The 18,175-nt window shown below is 40.4% G+C and overlaps 3 protein-coding genes across 3 annotated transcripts; all 3 read left to right on the top strand.

The window, feature by feature from the left end:
* Positions 1 to 1,737: 1,737 nt before the first annotated feature.
* Positions 1,738 to 4,505, top strand: LOC101309242. Its single transcript, XM_004297183.1, has 7 exons — positions 1,738 to 1,822; positions 2,265 to 2,381; positions 2,484 to 2,559; positions 2,984 to 3,079; positions 3,259 to 3,775; positions 3,929 to 4,064; positions 4,173 to 4,505. Exons 2-7 carry the CDS (start codon positions 2,265 to 2,267, stop codon positions 4,359 to 4,361), a joined length of 1,131 nt encoding a protein of 376 aa, XP_004297231.1. The 5' UTR covers positions 1,738 to 1,822; the 3' UTR covers positions 4,362 to 4,505.
* Positions 4,506 to 4,612: 107 nt separating this feature from the next.
* On the top strand, positions 4,613 to 7,800 carry LOC101308958 (proteinaceous RNase P 1, chloroplastic/mitochondrial-like). The gene is made up of 6 exons (XM_004297182.1): positions 4,613 to 5,878; positions 6,496 to 6,585; positions 6,673 to 6,854; positions 7,033 to 7,153; positions 7,391 to 7,459; positions 7,547 to 7,800. Exons 1-6 carry the CDS (start codon positions 4,748 to 4,750, stop codon positions 7,646 to 7,648), a joined length of 1,695 nt encoding a protein of 564 aa, XP_004297230.1. The 5' UTR covers positions 4,613 to 4,747; the 3' UTR covers positions 7,649 to 7,800.
* A 599-nt stretch (positions 7,801 to 8,399) lies between these two features.
* Positions 8,400 to 12,056, top strand: LOC101310989 (LRR receptor-like serine/threonine-protein kinase RPK2-like). Its single transcript, XM_004298322.1, has one exon. It carries the CDS (start codon positions 8,400 to 8,402, stop codon positions 11,793 to 11,795), a length of 3,396 nt encoding a protein of 1,131 aa, XP_004298370.1. The 3' UTR covers positions 11,796 to 12,056.
* Positions 12,057 to 18,175: the final 6,119 nt, after the last annotated feature.

The raw sequence follows: 18,175 nt of genomic DNA, 5'->3' as shown, positions 1-18,175 counted from the left end.
AAAAAGAAAAAANAAAAAAAAAAGAAAAAAGAAAAAAGAAACAAAAACGAAAAATGAAAAATGAAATTAAAACAAAATAAGGAGAGAGAAAAAAAAATATAATACAACATTTTAAATAAATGAAAAAACAGAGACACCAAAATCAAAAGCGTGGCCTTTAGTTAGTGGAGCCTGCAACAGAGAATACCCTTTTTCATTCTGTGGCTGCACTGTACCCAATAACATTTAGATACCATTATTCATATCCTCTAGAGCAAAAGATACACAACCAAAACAGTGTCCTATGAGCCCTATGCTAGTAGTGAACTCAATAAACTTGTACTGCTATCTTCCTTCTCTCCAATCATGTTATGTGTCGGCTATACATACCCGCACACCAGTTGAACATGTTATAATCAGTTGAATACATGATAAAAAGAAACTGATAATGTTAAGATGGAGTTCACAAGAACAATTAAAATGGTATATGTAGTACATCTCAATATCCTTCTTGCTTTTTCTAATGAAGAACTGCTTTACTCATGCCCTCTATTAATTTTCTCCCATATCTCAAAACAATGCAGTTCACAAGAACAATTGAAATGGTATATATATGTAGTACATATCAATCTCTTTCTTGCTTTTCCTAATGAAGAACTGCTTTACTCATGCCCTCTCGTTTCACATGCTTGTAATGCACCAGCTCTAATAAAATCATGCGCAGCTCATGAATGTACTCTATATGCTTGAGATCCATGAGCTTGGTTGGAACAGAAAAGATATGAACATCTACCAATACTAGCTAGCTATCACACACAGTTTGATTGAATCATCTCATCACTCATCTGCTGTACGTGATCGAATCTGTAAATAGGTTGCTGCGTATCCATGTCAGTACTTGGGGACTGGTAGTCACTGAAGAGAAGTGCTAGCTGTGGCATCGTTTGGCCAACAAGCTAGCGTGTTCAGCATGAACCGGGTGATGAGCACTTGAAAAGCAATATGCTTGTCACACCTTCAGTCCAAGTCTCCAAGACAATGAACCACATTCCTCACATTCCCATGTGTACATCACCTTCAGTCCAAGAACCTTAGAGGAGAGGCTTTAACATAGGCTTTGTCATGAAGAGCTAGCAGAAACTGCCTGCAGTGGTGAATTGCGATTTTCGACAAGGGCTGATCTGCATCAGACCTAACCTCTTGAAGTGTTGCAAGCACCAACATGATTACAAACATGATGAAAACTTTCATATTCGAAAGTTTATAAGAACTAAGAATTTAAATTTATAAGAAAAATAAAAATCTCAATTGCTTTGATTCACAAACTGGTTCGAACTAAAGCCAAAGGGTTTTTTTTTTTTTTTTTAACGATGGACCCCACATTTCGCCAAGGCCCACACCATGTGGACCATCTTCTCCACTAGGCCGGAGGAATTTTTTTCTTTTCTAGTTTTCCTTTTTCCTTTTATTTAAATAGTTAACCTCTAAACCCGTTAAGGCCCACGATACCTGGACCGCCTAGCCTTACCTCATTTCCGTTAGCCCGCATAAAATATTTTTCTTTCAAAACTGAAATGGGCTTTGGCCCACTTAAGGCCTAAACCACCCCATATTTCCCTCCACCGTCGCCGATGTGCTGAGACTTTCGCCGTTGTTATCAAACTCGGTCTGAGAAAACCATAAGCCCACAACTTTCAGCTCGTCGTCGTTGTATTTCTAATTTGGGTTTTTTTTTTTTTTTTATCTTTGATCATATTGAGCTTCATAAGGAGCTTGTTTGGGTCGGAACTTTCAGCACAGTTTGAACAGAGATAAGCAGAAAGAAACCGGCTTTACAGCTCCGGTAACCGTTTTAGCATATAATGTTGAACAGGAACTGCAACTGGCTAAGCATATTTGTATCAAACCCTGGTTTCTTTTGAATTTGGTTTACTTGTATTTTGGGTTTTCCATCTCTGAAGAATAGTGCACATAATGTGTTTGAGGAAATGCCTCAAAGAACAGAACTTTACCTGTTTTCGTATTTGGGGTCTTGTTTTTGGTTGTTGGATCATCGTTTGAATATCTCTGTTGCTTTTGTGTTTGCGGTTTTTCGACATTGCTTGCATTTTAGTTGAGAAAAGATTTTGCATTTGATAACATATAGGATCTGGTTTTGTGTATGTTATTTCGGTGATTTATGTAGAATCTTTACAAGAGTAAAATTTGAGTGGTTTGTGAAGCTCTATCTGAGTTGCTAAATGTAATGTTCTTTTGTTTTGCTTTGATATTTGGAGGACTTTTAGATGGAGGAGTTGCTAAACAACAAGATTTTTGCAACGCATGCACTTGCTGGTGTAGGATCAGTGGCATTAGGCACAGCTGTTACTTACCCCCTAGATACTGTCAAAGTCATTATTCAGGTATTTTATCATTCTTCCTTCAGCTAGATTTTGTGTGCTTTCTTGTAATTTCTTCTGTGAAGAGCGCTTCTAACCTGAATTCTCTGTATTGATTGACAATAGGCAGGTTCAAGTTCGAGTAAACAGTTGACGACTACTGAGGTTTTCAACAGAGTTCAGTCATTTTCGGGGACCTCAGGTGCTTCCCTGAACTTCTTTTCATTTTCTGTAATATTTCTGTAAGAAGGAAAAAGTTCCTTAATGTAGTGACCTATTTCAGTCTTCTAAAGTTTTCAAGAACATGTTTAATGCTAATCATCTATGAGTTGGCAGAAAATGTTTAGTGCTATACTAGAGGGGGCATGAGAGATTTTACACTAGTATTGCTTTTAGATTTACTTATTCAATTCATAATTCTTGAGTGAGAATGAATTTCAGATTCCTTCTGAAACTATGCTTGTACGCTAGGTAGCCGTTATCTAATTCTTGAATCTGTATGGATTTGCATGCTGCATTGTTTGTATCTGAACAACAATTGATCAAATCAGGACACAACAGCAGAATGATACATTAAATAGGGCTTTCGCATAATTGTCAAATTTATCCTTTTATGAATATGGCAGGATTGTACAGTGGTTTCTGGTGGTTGGCAGTGGGAAGAACTTTAGGTGTTGGAGCTCGCTTTGGAATCTATGAAATTTTGACGGCTTTCTACAAAGGTTATTAACTGCACTTTTCCTGTAACCGATAATATCCCGTCTCTGTGTACTCTTCTGATTGAACATGTAAATTCGTGGATAGAATGGTATATCAGTGTTCATAGTGTGAAAAGTTTCTAACAATTATATACTGAGGTACAGCTTCCTGAAATTTTTGTGGTTGCATCCTTCTGTGGCAGATGGTCGAGAAGATAACCACGTACATGCCTCTGAGGCACTCTTAGCAGGACTCATTGCTGGTTTTGCAGAATCACTAATAACCTCTCCCTTTGAACTTATAAAAGTTCGTGCCCAGATCACTTCTGCTTCCCACATTCCAAAGTCGGCCTCTCTCAGAAAGAAGGTAGCTGTTGCACCTTTGATACAAAAGTTACTACATGGATTCACTCCAGACACAAAGGCACTAAACTATTCTGTCAGTCTTTTATCCACCCTAACAAGTAAACATCCCAATATGATGACTGCCTTACAAGACTATCCATGGATGATGACTGGTTCTGGGAAGCCGCCATCTGTGGTTAGTGTTAGGAAACCACCTGAAATCATCTCTTTGGAAGGATGGGGATCATTATGGAGAGGTCTACGGTCAGGAGTTGTTCGAGATTCAGTTTTCAGCGGCTTTTTCTTTGGTACTTGGCAATCCCTGCACAGAGCCATGCTTGATTGGAAGGCAGTGGGGATGCATCCAGAACCCAGGTATCATCGCCTGTATCCTAGATACCATTCATAAAGATCCATCTGATGTTTTCTGAAGATGTGATATACTAGGAGCACCATAGGGCAAGCTTGCATAATTTTGTGTTTTCCTTATTCTTTCTCTTGATGAGATCTTTCTTTCTCTTCTCTTAGGACGGATGATGAAATTGGTCCATTGTCACCTTTCGCTGTTAGTGTTGCCGCTGGAGTTTCTGGTTCAGTTGCCGCAGCTGCTTCTCATTGTTTTGACACTGCCAAGTGCCGATCACAATGTGTTGTCCTCCCCAAGGTACGCTACTTACTGAGCAAATGTTCCACCTATCCTAATCACCTCTCCACAAAACAGTGTCCACTCTATCTCATTTCATTGCCCTAATATCGTGTTTTGTGGTGGCAGTTTCTCTCCATGGAAAGGAAGCTTCTGAAATGGAAAACACCAGGGAAAAGGTTCGAGAGAGCAACAGGCATCCACCCTGCCGACAGGAATCTCCTCTTCCGCGGCATTGGCTTGCGCATGGCTCGCAGTGGCATTGCATCATTCGTAATGGTGGGAAGCTATTTCCTGGCTGTGGATCGTCTCGCCTGAAGATAAAACTTCATTTGCCACAAAATCCTCTTTTCATTAGTCTCTGATTCAGAGCTAGAACTTGCTTAGTTGTATAAGCTTTACTTCTTTAACTCTATAAATGAAACAGGACACATCCAGATAAAGCCAAAGGCATTTGATCATATAATTGTTCTTCAACAAACAAAAAAATTATGTTCTTTATTTATGCAAAACGACGTCGTATCTCTGACTTAACAGAGTGGGAGTAGCAGTTAGGGTTTTAGCTTCATAGATTTCCAACCTCTGCTTCCCGCTACATCACACACTTTCAGGCTTAAATCTCAGCAACCCAATTCATCTCACCACCCCAATTCTTCGTTCCCAGTTCAAATTTCCGATCTTGCATCAAAAAAATTGATCACAAAATGTTACACGGCGGCGCCGCCGTGACAAAAACCCCGCCGCTCTTCTCCTTCTTCATCAAAATCCCACTCCCCTTCCTCTCCCGCACTTCCCGCCGCTTTTTCCGGCCAATCCCCCACTACCCAAAACCCCAACCTTCCCCAATCTCCACCCACACCTTCTCCATGAACCAAAGACTCAACAATTCCACTCTAGCTCTCTCCAGAGACAGCCCGCCGTCGCCGGCGGCGCCGTCGGTTTCCAACAAGGCCCGGAAGAAAGCGCGGCGGGACTTGCCGGAGGCGGTGCTGAAGCACAAGCTGGACATGTGTTCCCGCCACGGCCAAGTCGTCGAGGCTCTGAGAATCTACGACGAGGCTAGGACTAATGGGGTTCCGTTGAGCCTGCACCATTACAATGTGCTGTTGTACTTGTGCTCTTGTGACGGTGAAGATGCTGACGTGGGGCTGGGGAGAGGATTCGAGATTTTCCGGCAGATGGTGGAGGATAAGGTTGTGCCGAATGAGGCCACGTTTACCAATGCTGCCAGGCTGGCGGCGGCGTCGGCGGACCCGGAAATGGCGTTTGGTTTGGTGAAGCAGATGAAGGTGTTTGGGATAGAGCCGAAGTTGAGGTCTTATGGGCCGGCATTGTTTGGGTTTTGTAAGAAGGGGGAGGCTGAGAGGGCGTATGAGGTTGATGCACACATGGTGGAGTGTGGGGTGGTGGCGGAGGAGGCGGAGATTTCGGCATTGTTGAAGATTAGTTCAGAGATGGGGAAGGGGGAGAAGGTTTATGAGATGATGCAGAGGTTGAGGAGTGGGGTGAGGCAGGTTGGGGAGAGTACTGCTGAGGTGGTTGAGGAGTGGTTTAAGTCGAAGGAGGCGGGGAGAGTTGGGGTGGAGAGGTGGGATGTGAAGAAGGTGAGGGAAGGAGTTGTGAGAGGAGGTGGAGGGTGGCATGGGCAAGGGTGGTTAGGGAGTGGGGAATGGAAGGTGGTGAGGACTCAGATGGATGAAGCAGGGACTTGCGCTGGTTGCGGCCAGAAGCTTGTGTGTATTGATATTGATCCGAAAGAGACTGAGGACTTTGCTTTGTCTGTGACTAAGCTGGCTAACCAAAGGGAGGTCAGGAATGATTTTGCTCAGTTTCAGGTGTGTGAGACTGTCTTGCTTGTTTATCCTCATCTCAAATTTAAGAAACTTGGTTGTGTATGGTACATATTATGACTCGTATTTCTGAGATATGAATGATTGGATTGGCTTATGTTCAACGGATTTGTGACTTGTTTGATATGCATCTAAGCATCTTTTCACTTATTTCTATGCATCATGAGTAGAGCTCCAGTGGGGGATTGGTGAATAATGCTTTATGTTTCATACTTTTATAGATTCTGTGTCATTACAATGGTATTGAGCTGGATAGTAATTTGTGATGTTAAGTGCTTGAAGACATCAAACTTTACAATGTATGTAATCTCTCATCTTTGGTTGGATTATAAGGAAACTATGTCAGGAGGCATGTGTCAGTAGTGTCTAAAGAGTATTAGAGACAATGCCATATGATGTATGAGATCAATTGGGAAACCAAATTCTCTTGTTTGATTAGGAAGTAAAGGAATGGTTTCTTGAGTTTTCTTGTTATGTTTTACATTGCTGGTTTCATTAATTAGTCAATGGTTGGTAGTCCGTATTTTGTGTGCATCAAGCAATTGATACATAATATGTTTGTCAGCTGACATCCTGATTGATTAGAAGTTAAACTCATCCAGGAGTGGCTTCAGCGACATGGTCCATTTGATGCTATTGTAGACGGTGCCAATGTGGGTCTCAGCAATCAACATTATTTCAGCTTTATTCAGGTAGGTGAAATTGTAACTCCTGACTATCAGTATCTTTGATTTTATGATTTCCAGATCAGTTGTCAATATAATACATCTTTGTTGTAGCTGAATACTGTTGTGAATCGATTACAAAAACTGAGTCCAGCAAACAGATTGCCACTTGTTATATTGCACAAAAGTCGTACGATTGGTGGCCCTGCTCAGACTCCTAAGAACAAGGCATTGTTAGAGAGTTGGAAAAAGTCCCGTGCACTATATGCTACTCCACCCGGTTCAAATGATGATTGGTATGTCTGATTTTTTCGACTTGTAAAATGGTTAGCTCGAGTCATAAAACATTGTTTCAAATTGAGAAAATGTGAACTGCAATTTTTTGCTACAATTACAAAGTGGCAGTCATCCATGTCTGTTGCTCTCTCATTAGTACCAGACTTTGCCTAAAATGTGTTCTCATGTAATTCGTAGGTACTGGTTGTATGCTGCTGTTAGTTGTAAGAGTTTACTGGTGACAAATGATGAGATGCGGGACCACTTGTTCCAACTTCTTGGCACTAACTTTTTCCCAAGATGGAAGGAAAAGCATCAGGTATCATTATTTTTTACTGATTTAATTTGTATGTGATCCATTTTTAGGCTGTGTAGTCAAAACTAGTCCAGATTGTTTATCCAACCAAAAACTTGAGGGGATCTTCAAGTATCCAAATTCAAATGTATTTATTCTCAGATGAAAAGGAAAACTTGAAAGGGCAGTGTGATGTTTTTGTACTTTGATAGTTTCGGCAAATACCTGGTATCTGAAATCAAAGATATTCATACATTGCAGGTTCGGGTGTCTGTCTCAAAGCTTGGACTTAACCTTCACATGCCGCCTCCTTACTCAATTGTAATTCAGGTGTGATAATCAGGCCAACTTCTATGAAGCCCCATTTTCATAATGAACACAACTTTCTAACAGCCTAGAACACCTTGTTGAATGCAGGAGTCAGAGGACGGGAGTTGGCACGTGCCAACCACCACAGGTGATGACATTGAGACCCCAAGGCAGTGGTTGTGCGCCACCAGAGCCAGGAACACAAAATAGAGGCTTTTTTTTTTCCAAAAAGAAAAAGAAAAAGAAAAAAGAAAAATTACTTTCAGTTTATATAAGATCAATCATTTGTTTAAGTTATAATGTAATTCTTTGTACACTATGATCAAACATGCCAGTTCTATAATAACACCTACATTTTATCATCCTTTGATTTCCATCATCTTCTGATCCTCATCACCCTCTGATTAGAGAATCATAGACTTCCACAATAATCATCTCATGATTCTCGTCTTCTTCAAGCAGGCACCAGTGTCACTAGTCCCTCTCTCATCCTAAACTGTGAAATCTATACAGGGTTAAATTTCTTTTACCTTTTACCATAAAAATGAAATTAGTTACCAGTCCACAAGAGTAAAAGGAAGCTATGCGCCTGTTCCCGGTCCAACACAGATTCCAAAACAGGCAGCGAATGTTGGTAGGAGAACCGGACCGCCACGTGGACAGACATGCATGGGTCCCTTTATCCTATTTGGTCTTACAACCAGCATTCATGTTTTTGACCAACCTCCGGGCCCCACACTCCAAACTCCATTGGTCCTCTCTCACTCTTGTTCCCCCAAACAAACAAAAAACCGCTCTCTTTCTTTTCTCTCCAGCAATTCTCATGAAATTTCCAGGTCAATAACGTAAGAACAGAAACCAATCTTAAAGACCGCAGTCTTCTTCTTCTTCTTCCTCCTCGTCTCACAACCTCAGCTCAGAACACAACAGGGAGGTTCTGTCTTTCTTGGAAGCCCAAAACATGAAATGGAGTGTCCCGACCAAGACCCTGTTTCTCCTCAAAGTTGTCTGCTTTCTATGCTTCTCAGTTTCCGGCGACAACCGCTGGCCGGAGAAGTCGGTTCTGCTCGACCTGAAAGCCTCGGTGTCGGACCCAGATGGGGTTCTGTCTACCTGGGCCGACAGCAGCTCTGATCACCACTGTTCCTGGTTCGGGGTCTCCTGCGACTCGAAGTCCAAGGTTGTCTCGCTCACCATAACCGGCGGCGGTGAAAATAAAAGAGGTAACTTTGAAGCCTTTACTTGCTCTGAGACTGTGAAATTTCAATTCCAGTATGATGGGTTTGGGGCTTGGAGAAGTAGTGAGGTTAGTGATGGGAGATTAGGTGGAAAGCTTTCACCTTTGATTGGGAAACTGAGAGAGCTTAGAGTTTTGTCACTGCCGTTTAATGAGCTTAGAGGTGAGATTCCCGAGGAGGTTTGGGGGTTAGAGAAGCTTGAAGTGCTTGATCTTGAGGGGAACTTGTTGGAGGGGGAATTGCCGAGGAGGTTTGAGGGTTTGAGGAAGTTGAGGGTTTTGAATGTTGGGTTTAATCGGATTGGTGGGGAGGTTCCGGTTTCGCTTTCGAAATGTAAGGATTTGGAGGTTATGAGTTTGGCTGGGAATGAAGTGAGTGGAGCTGTTCCTGTGTTTTTGGGTGGTTTTGCAAAGTTGAAGGGGGTGAATTTGGGTGGGAATAGGTTGAATGGATCGATTCCGGGCAATTTTGGAAGATCTTGCCGGAATCTTGAGCATTTTGATGTGTCGGGGAATTCCCTTGTTGGGAAGATTCCGCGTAGTTTGGGGAATTGTCTGCGGTTACGGACTGTTTTGTTGTTTTCGAATATGCTGGATGGTGTGATTCCTGGTGAACTTGGTAAGATTCGGGGGCTTGAAGTTCTGGATGTGTCTAGGAATAGCCTTAGTGGTCCTATCTCTGCTGAGCTTGGACAATGCGCCAATTTGTCGGTTCTTGTCCTGTCAAATCTTTTTAATCCATTGCCAATCGATCAGAATACAAGTGGAGATTCGTCGGTTGAGTTATACAAAGGAGTGGTTGATGATTACAATTTTTATGAAGGCTCCATTCCTGAGGAGATTACAAGGTTACCGAATTTGAGAATAGTTTGGGCGCCAAGGGCAACCCTCGAAGGCCAGCTTCCGAGCAATTGGGGTGGTTGTGAGAACTTGGAGATGGTGAACTTGGCTCAGAACCTTTTCACTGGAGAGGTCATTGGAGTGTTTGATAGATGCAAGAAGCTGCAGTATCTAAATTTGAGCTCAAATAAGCTGAGTGGGAAGCTTGATGGAAAACTACCAGTTCCTTGTATGACCATTTTCAGTGTCAGTGGGAACCTCTTGTCTGGACCCATCCCTACATTTGATTTCGCAGTGTGCCCCCATGTGCCTCGAAATTCAGATCTTGTCCGAGTCCACAATCCATCATTTCCGTATCAAGTTCTCTTTATTTGCAGAACTTATCTTGACACCCATTTACCACTTTTTGGTGCTAGTTTCACATTGATTCATGATTTTAGTGGTAACAACTTCACTGGTCCAATCCAACACCTTCCTCTTGCACCTGAGAGGTTAGGGAAGCAAACTGTTTATGCATTTCTTGCTGGTGGGAACAAGTTCACTGGATCATTTGCTGAAATCTTAAATGGAAAGTGTGATGGCTTATATGGGATGGTTTTTAATGTTAGCTACAACAAGTTATCAGGTCACATTCCATTCAAGACTAGCGTGATATGCAGATCACTTAGACTCTTGGATGCCTCTGGAAATCTCTTATCTGGGTCAATACCACCAGATCTTGGGGATGTGAAGTCTCTCGTCTTTCTCGACTTGAGCAGGAACCAGTTGCAGGGTGAAATTCCTACAGGACTCAGTAATTTGAGGTATCTCAAGTATCTGTCCTTGGCTGATAACAACTTTACTGGTACTATTCCTGCTAGCTTTGTGAAGTTGCGCTCCCTTGAAGTTTTAAAGCTATCAGCAAACTCTCTTTCTGGCGATATCCCCCAAGGTCTTGTTAAGTTGAAAAACTTAACTATTTTTATGCTCAACAACAATAAGCTCTCTGGGCACATCCCTTCTGGTTTGACTAATGTGAGATCCCTGTCTACATTTAATGTCTCATTTAACAACCTGTCTGGTTCATTTCCATTGAGCAATAATATGATGAACTGTAGCGGTGTCCTTGGGAACCCTTTTGTTAATCAATGCCGCATTGTTTCCCTCGCTGCGCCGTATTCAGCTCAGCCAGGTAGCTCTGTGAGTTCACCAGATACCTCTGATTCTCAGTCAACAAGTGCTCCTGGAAATAATGGTATAAAGTCAATTGAGATTGCATCCATAGTATCTGCATCAGCTATCGTGTTGGTTCTCATCACTCTTATTATCCTCTTCTTTTACACAAGAAAATGGATACCAGATTCCAGAGTTCAGGTTTTTGAAAATAAAGAAATTACAATTTTCACAGAGATTGGGGCACCATTGACGTTTGAGAATATTGTTCAGGCAACAGGGAATTTTAATGCCAGTAACTACATTGGGAGTGGAGGATTCGGGGCAACTTACAAAGCAGAGATTGCTCCAGGAACCATAATAGCTGTCAAGAGGCTTGCTGTTGGAAGGTTTCACGGTGTTCAACAATTCCATGCTGAGATTAAGACCCTCGGAAGTGTGAGACACCCCAACCTGGTAACTTTAATAGGTTACCATGCCAGTGAAACCGAGATGCTACTCATATATAATTATTTACCAGGAGGGAATTTGGAAAATTTTATCAAGGAAAGATCTAAAAGATCTTTTACCTGGAAGATTCTCCACAAAATTGCTCTTGATATTGCTCATGCCCTTTCTTATCTTCATGACGACTGTATCCCGCGTGTCCTACACCGTGATGTCAAGCCAAGCAATATACTGTTAGATGATAACTTGAATGCTTATTTGTCTGACTTTGGATTGTCTAGGCTGCTGGGAACTTCTGAAACGCATGCAACAACCGGTGTCGCAGGAACTTTTGGGTACGTAGCACCCGAGTATGCTATGACCTGTCGTGTCTCTGAGAAGGCCGATGTTTACAGCTATGGTGTTGTGCTGCTTGAATTGATTTCGGATAAGAAAGCCCTGGACCCATCTTTCTCTTCACATGGAAATGGTTTCAACATTGTTTCTTGGGTGTGCATGCTGTTAAAAATGGGTCGGGCTAAAGATGTATTCATGGAAGGACTATGGGAGGCAGGACCTGAAGATGATCTGGTCGAGATGCTGTACTTGGCTGTCAAATGTACTGTTGAGGTCCTCTCCATTAGGCCTACAATGAGGCAAGTTGTCCGAACACTGAAGCGTATACAACCTGTTTCAAGCTAGTTGAATAATGACCAGAGTATAGGTAAAGTGGTAGACCATAACTTAGTGAGTATAGAAGGTATTCTAGCTGGTAATTTGTACATTTTCTTGCGGGACTGACATTTAGAGGATCCCTCAAAATTGGTTCTCTGTTTGTTCTTTCTCTTGTAACATGTATATTTCTCCTGAGCTGAGGAAATTTTGGAACGTGCATTTATACATGTCTCAGTTCATTGCCAATTATAATGGACAGAGGTTTATTGTCTTGTTATCTAGTCATTTAATATTTCCCTAACATGCTGGACTTGATGATGTTGTGTTTGTAAAAAGATGCCTGAAAAATGGTTCTTATTGCAATTAATTTGAAGAGTACTTGATGAAGTTGAAATATCATATGAAGTGAATATTGCTCATATGCAGACAGTTGCGTGCTGAGGTTTGATAACCTCTTGCTTTACTCCATAATCTTGAATCGATATACAGATTAGTTACTCGATCATTATCTTGATTATTTCCACGTTTATTTTGAAGTTGTACCTGTTTTTACTGTTGCCAATTTATTTGTTTTTGTTTGGGTGAACAGAGAAACAGCCTGGAGCATCCGGCAGAAGAGAGTATTTTCTCTATTTTGTATCCGTTAATCAGACTAGAAAATGGCAGCTCCAATATTACAAGACTAAAAAAATACAGAATTTTTTTCCCTCTGAGCATTGTGGACAGAGAGAAACAATGTGGTGTGGAAGGGGAGAGCCTATTCGGCGCACCCGTCATCTCTACCGTTTAATTTTTTTTTTTTTTTTGGTGGGTCAAAATGGACGGTGGATACACCCGGGTGCGCGGCACACCCGGGTGCGCGGTATAATTTTCAGTGGAAGGGAGGAAATATGCAATAACCTATCAACTTTTTAAAAATCAGGCTGCTGCCGATCAGGATTCAGGACCCTGGATCGAGTGGCATAACCCAAAATTTATAAATATCAGGTTTTTTGCTCAATTAGATTTGCATTGCCTATTGATACTAGGAAATTTTAAGGATACCTAATATCCTTTTGCCTTCAACAAACCATTAAGGACAAGGAATCAATATCCCACAAGATCTTGGAAAAGGAATTAGCATATATATGTGTGTATAAACAGCCTTGGGTCTCCAATGAAAACTCCAAGCTAATTCCTGCACTGCTTATTTCATTAGCCCTTTCATTATTAGCCCCCAAAAACATCAACCTCCTTGCCTTCTTGATCAATCTGCAAGCCTTTTCAATGATGACAATGAATCATCACGCAGCTGGTAATGACCATAGGTCAAGATGTCTCAATCCTGCTGCCAAGCCTTTTCTGCCTCTGCATGAAAACCAACCTATTCCTTCTTCACTACAATCCTTCAAACCAGGCCAACGAGATGTTGCAGCACCGCCTTTTCAACCTATGCGACCCCAGCCTCACCTTCTTCCTGTTCATGGCTATTATAACCAGCCCTGCATCAGTGGATACAATAATCCAGTTCACGTTTTTGTGCAGCCAAACCAGCCTCAACCTGGATATCATGCTACCAATGTCTATAATCCTGTTATCGGACCTGTGCCGTTTTCTAAACCTCAGTTTCTTGGTCAGGATCCATATCACCAATTAGGTCAGCCAAGTATGGGATTTCACTCTTTGAATTCAGGGGTTCCATCAGCCTCGTTGAGTGATAATATTGTGAAGCAAATTGAATATTATTTCAGTGATGAGAATCTGGCGCATGATTATTATCTGATTTCGCTGATGGATGACCAAGGGTGGGTTCCCATATCAACTGTCGCCAAGTTTAAAAGGGTCGAGAGAATGTGTACGGATATACCATTTATTCTTGACTCGCTTTTGTTTGGTTCAAGACTTGTAGAAGTGCAGGGGAATAAGATCAGAAGGCGTCGTGGTGGGTGGTCAAATTGAATGTCATCATCAGCTGGATGAGATCCTGGTTAATTAGTTTCTTTTTCTCTTCTAGAGCGTGTAGTGGTAACCTTCGCAGTGAAAGTCATAAACAGATGCGAGGAAACATGTTAGAAGCAAAAATCTCCACAGGCAATATAAGAAGAGATGGTGATTGGTTAGAGTAGAGACTCCAATCTGTGCCATCAAACACCTGTTGATGTTTGTTTTTTCTTTTCTTTTTTCTTTTTCTGAGAAGGAACAATAAATTTTGATCATACTGCATGCTGATGTGGTGATGGCCGGTGAGTTTTGGAATAAGCAGGTGATCTGGCTTCAAGATTTGATGATCTGGCTCCAATGTTGCAGTACATTATAGCCATAATGATTGTTATCTTATTGGGATTCATTTGAGGTTGAAGTCCCACTATCTAAACTGATAAACTAAAAATTTAGTGCAACTGAAGCAACATTTTGATCATTATTTACACCTCTAGTCCTCTTTTCATACATGGTATCCTCTTGCGCTTCATACCTAATACTTCTAAAGTCATGATAATGATCTTGGGAGGCATGATCGTAATTTTCTTCAGATGAAAAATTGTTCAATCCTCCTATTGTAGAAGATTGTCCATATTCATTCAGATATACTCAAGGCAATTATTCATCTCTCGAATATTTGTTGAACGTGATTTTTCTTTATGTGAATTTTTTTTACAGATATTTCTTTAATATATTGAAGGTGTATCATAAATATCATAAATATTGGAGATATTTCCTATATATCGAAGATATTTGACGGTATCGGAGATACGGTGGATTGGTGGAAAATAAGATATTTAGCCTTCTAGATATATCGGTCATTCGAAGAAAAAAAAAATCTCGAAGAATATATCGGATATATTACAGAGATTTTGATTCTTGGATATGATATGTAATTTTTTTTTTTTTTTTTTTTTTTTTTCGTTCCCCCTACGTTGAAAAGTTTCTACGTCCACCACTAGCCGTATAAGCATAAACTAAACATGAAGGTCAATGGTAGTTTATCAAAATAGTTAGTTTCTCAATTTCTCTTTATCAAAAATTTTCTTTACTTGAATCATTTCTCTTTACCAAAAGTACGAACAAATACCTATAGCTTATAATTTTCTGCTAATCATTTCTGCATATCTGCAGCTGATGTCAATATGCGACTGTTTCAGAGAGGTGATGAGCTATCTAAAGTTCTAAACCTTTTGGCCTCCAGCTTTGTACTATAGCAGATGTGGAGTTTTCTGAGGGTAGAGCAGCAACCTCTCCTCTGGAAATGAATCTGCAGCTTCTTCACAATGGAGGAAGACATGGATCTATATACCGGAGGCTTGATCTAGAGACTCTCCAATAAGTTCAATCAACTCAAACCTATAACTCATATCTGAACTCATCTCTGAATCCAACCCTTGATGGTTTAGGACAAGGAAGAAATAGAAAGCTGATTACTTTCAAGTATAAACCATATTATGAGCAATGACGATCTACAAACTCAATGATTTGGTCATCGGATACAGAAAGTTTGTGAAGCATGCATTTCCACAAACAGCTGATGAGCATAAATATAGTTTATTAAAGAGGTTATTTCCCACATATGTAAGATAAGTGCATTCTTTTAATCCCACATAAGTGCATGACATTGTTAGAATGGATGATGATAAGAATTGTATCAAGGGAGAGACTGTAGCTAAGAGTTATTTCCCACGTATGTACAAATACTCTCAAAGTAGTTTAGATAAACCTGACCTTTATACATGTTAATTCAAGAATTTACTTACATTACAAATAATTGAATGACGTCAATGAGAATGACACATGTTAATCGGCGGTGCGAGTTTTCTATGATGAAGTTGGTTTCGGAGGACACATGTAGAGGATTCTCGCCAGATATGAAAGACGTTATTGCACAATTTTGCGACCCAGATCCAAACAGTGATGCTGATGCATGAGGAAAATATAATTATGATTCAGTAATGAGTATTTTGTGCTACACATATAGTGGAGGTTATTCTAGAGACTTTACAATGAGTAACTAAAACCCTATAATACTGCAAGTCAGACTCTCTAATGTCTGTTTAGAACTGGATTTCTGAATCTAGCCCTTTATGGTTTGACAAGAAAGAAACAGCAAAACAATTACACTTTCAAGTAAACACTAAATCAATTTTTTTTTTCGTATAATGGGAAAAACAAACAGAAATTTAAAGAACAAACTCAATCAATTGGTCATCACTCGTTCATCAGATTTTGAATATGAAACATGCATTTCCATGAACCACATGGGGTACATATAGTTCATCTCTTACATTGTATGAATAAAATAGACAAGGTAATTTGATACCTCTGACAATTTCCTCGAGTTTGCGAACTCAACAATACCAGCAGCGGGCAGCCGGTCTTGGTTGCAAACCCAAGTTCTCCAGCCTTGACTGGGGAATTGGTTATGGGATTCCAACCGGATGAAGCTGCCTTGTTCACAATTAGGACTACTCGTATCAAGGTAGAGAATCCTGCCAAAATTTGACATGATATTTATAGCTGAAAATAATTCTAAACATTGGAAGGTAGCACCAAATGAAAATATTTTCTTGTTTAAATCGAGTGATAAAAAAAAAATAATATATATATATATATATATAGTTGGATCGAGAAGGGAGCAAGAGTTTCACTGTAAAAATGAGTGGGAACAGCTGTAGATGCTTAAACTATCCGCTAATGCCATCGTTTGTTTTCCAAAATCTCCATTTTTACCAGTACCAATTCCGAATCATTCTCTGATTTTGTTTTTGTTTTTTTTATACATTTTAGTTGATTCTACAATTGATGTTTGATGTATCTCTGAAATTAACTTTCATCGAAATTTGTGATTCTAGGACAGTCAATAATTTCCACGATCGACGATACTGTAGTCCTTAAAAGCATTAAGGGTAGATTTTGAATCAACCAAGGACATTAAGCAGGTCCAAATTAGAAGCAGGCAAACGAGTATAATGTACCTAAGAAGACTTCAGAAAAGAGAACGTGCGTAACAATGAATTGCTCAGTAACTGCAACTAGTAGTTTCAATAAGTGATTATTAACAGGCTCGAACTTGGATGATAATAATGAATCAACCAGGAAACCAATCGAAATGTGGAAATAACAAAACTACTGATTTAATGACAAGCGAGAGGAGAAAGAGAAACAGAGAAGTGAAATTAGAAAAGAAAAAAGAAAAGACAGAAAGAGGAATTCCAGTAGAAAATATACCAGGAGGGGTGACACAGCAAGTAATGTATTTACATTCTTTCAGTGACTACTTCATATATGCAAAAGATCTGATTTGATCTACAGTTCTACAATGAAGACTTAAGGGTGATAATCTTGCCAAACATTAAACGCCAGTCAAAAGTAAAGAGTGCGTGGACAATTTGATATGGATTGCTTTTCGTTCAAGAGTACCTGGGCTGAAATGAGATACTTACAATGCATGAAATCCAACATCGCAGTTGACCGAATTATACCCTTGGATGAATCCAGCATTACCAGGAAACCTTTCCAACATCCTCTTTTGTTTTGTTGGGCGGAAAACAAAAAAAAAATCTCTGTACACTGGCAATTATTCCACTAGCGATGCAGTCCTATACTCCCATAATTAGACTAGGAATCAGAACCTAAATATTGAAGACAAAATTCTATTTAGGAGCAGGAAAACCATAACAAATCTAGTAAACCAATGATACAAGCATAAGTTCAGAAAGAAAGTTAGTTGAAGCAAAACCTTGTCCAACATCGAAACGAAATTTCTATCCACTATCTCAGCAGTGGAATCATTTGATTAGGGAATTACAAAGAACATGCCGCCGCCTACATAAGCATTCAAAGGTGAGAGCGTATAGAGAGCACCCGGGTGCGCGGCGCACCCGGAAAAAGAAAATGACGTGGCGGTAATTGGTAGACGGTGATGATGGGTTCCGTTATGTGAGGGCGGGGTTAAAACATTATTTACCATTCTTCTCGTGTAATTTAAATATCAACCTAGCTGAAAAATTTGCCGCATACCTCCTCTCTTCCATATTCTTCTTTTCCACACAGCATACCTCCCTCCGTCTACCTCTCTCATATGCTATTCCCGTTCATAGAAGTCGTGTTTCATGTTGAGAGACGAAGTCGCCCGAAGAAGAGGACCGGGTTATTGAAGATGCAGCACAATTGTTGATTTTGGGCGATTAGCGAGTGTGTTTCGGATCTGGTCTTGCAATATGAAGGTAATAGTTGTATATGTTTGTATGGGTAATTTGGTACGGGTGAGGAAATAAGCTGATTAAGTCGGTGTTCAATTTCAATTTCAGGTTATCGCTAAACGGAGAAAGTTGGAGGCCGGAAAAGCGGTGAGTCCTTGTGAGTACAAGTGCAGTAGAAAAAAGGTACTAAGTGGAAGATTTTGAGTTTTTGATGGAGGTGGTGAACTCTGATTTCTT

The sequence above is a fragment of the Fragaria vesca genome, linkage group LG4, assembly GCF_000184155.1.
Source record: "Fragaria vesca subsp. vesca linkage group LG4, FraVesHawaii_1.0, whole genome shotgun sequence".
NCBI lineage: Eukaryota > Viridiplantae > Streptophyta > Magnoliopsida > Rosales > Rosaceae > Fragaria > Fragaria vesca.
This window is presented reverse-complemented; position numbering and strand designations above follow the sequence as displayed.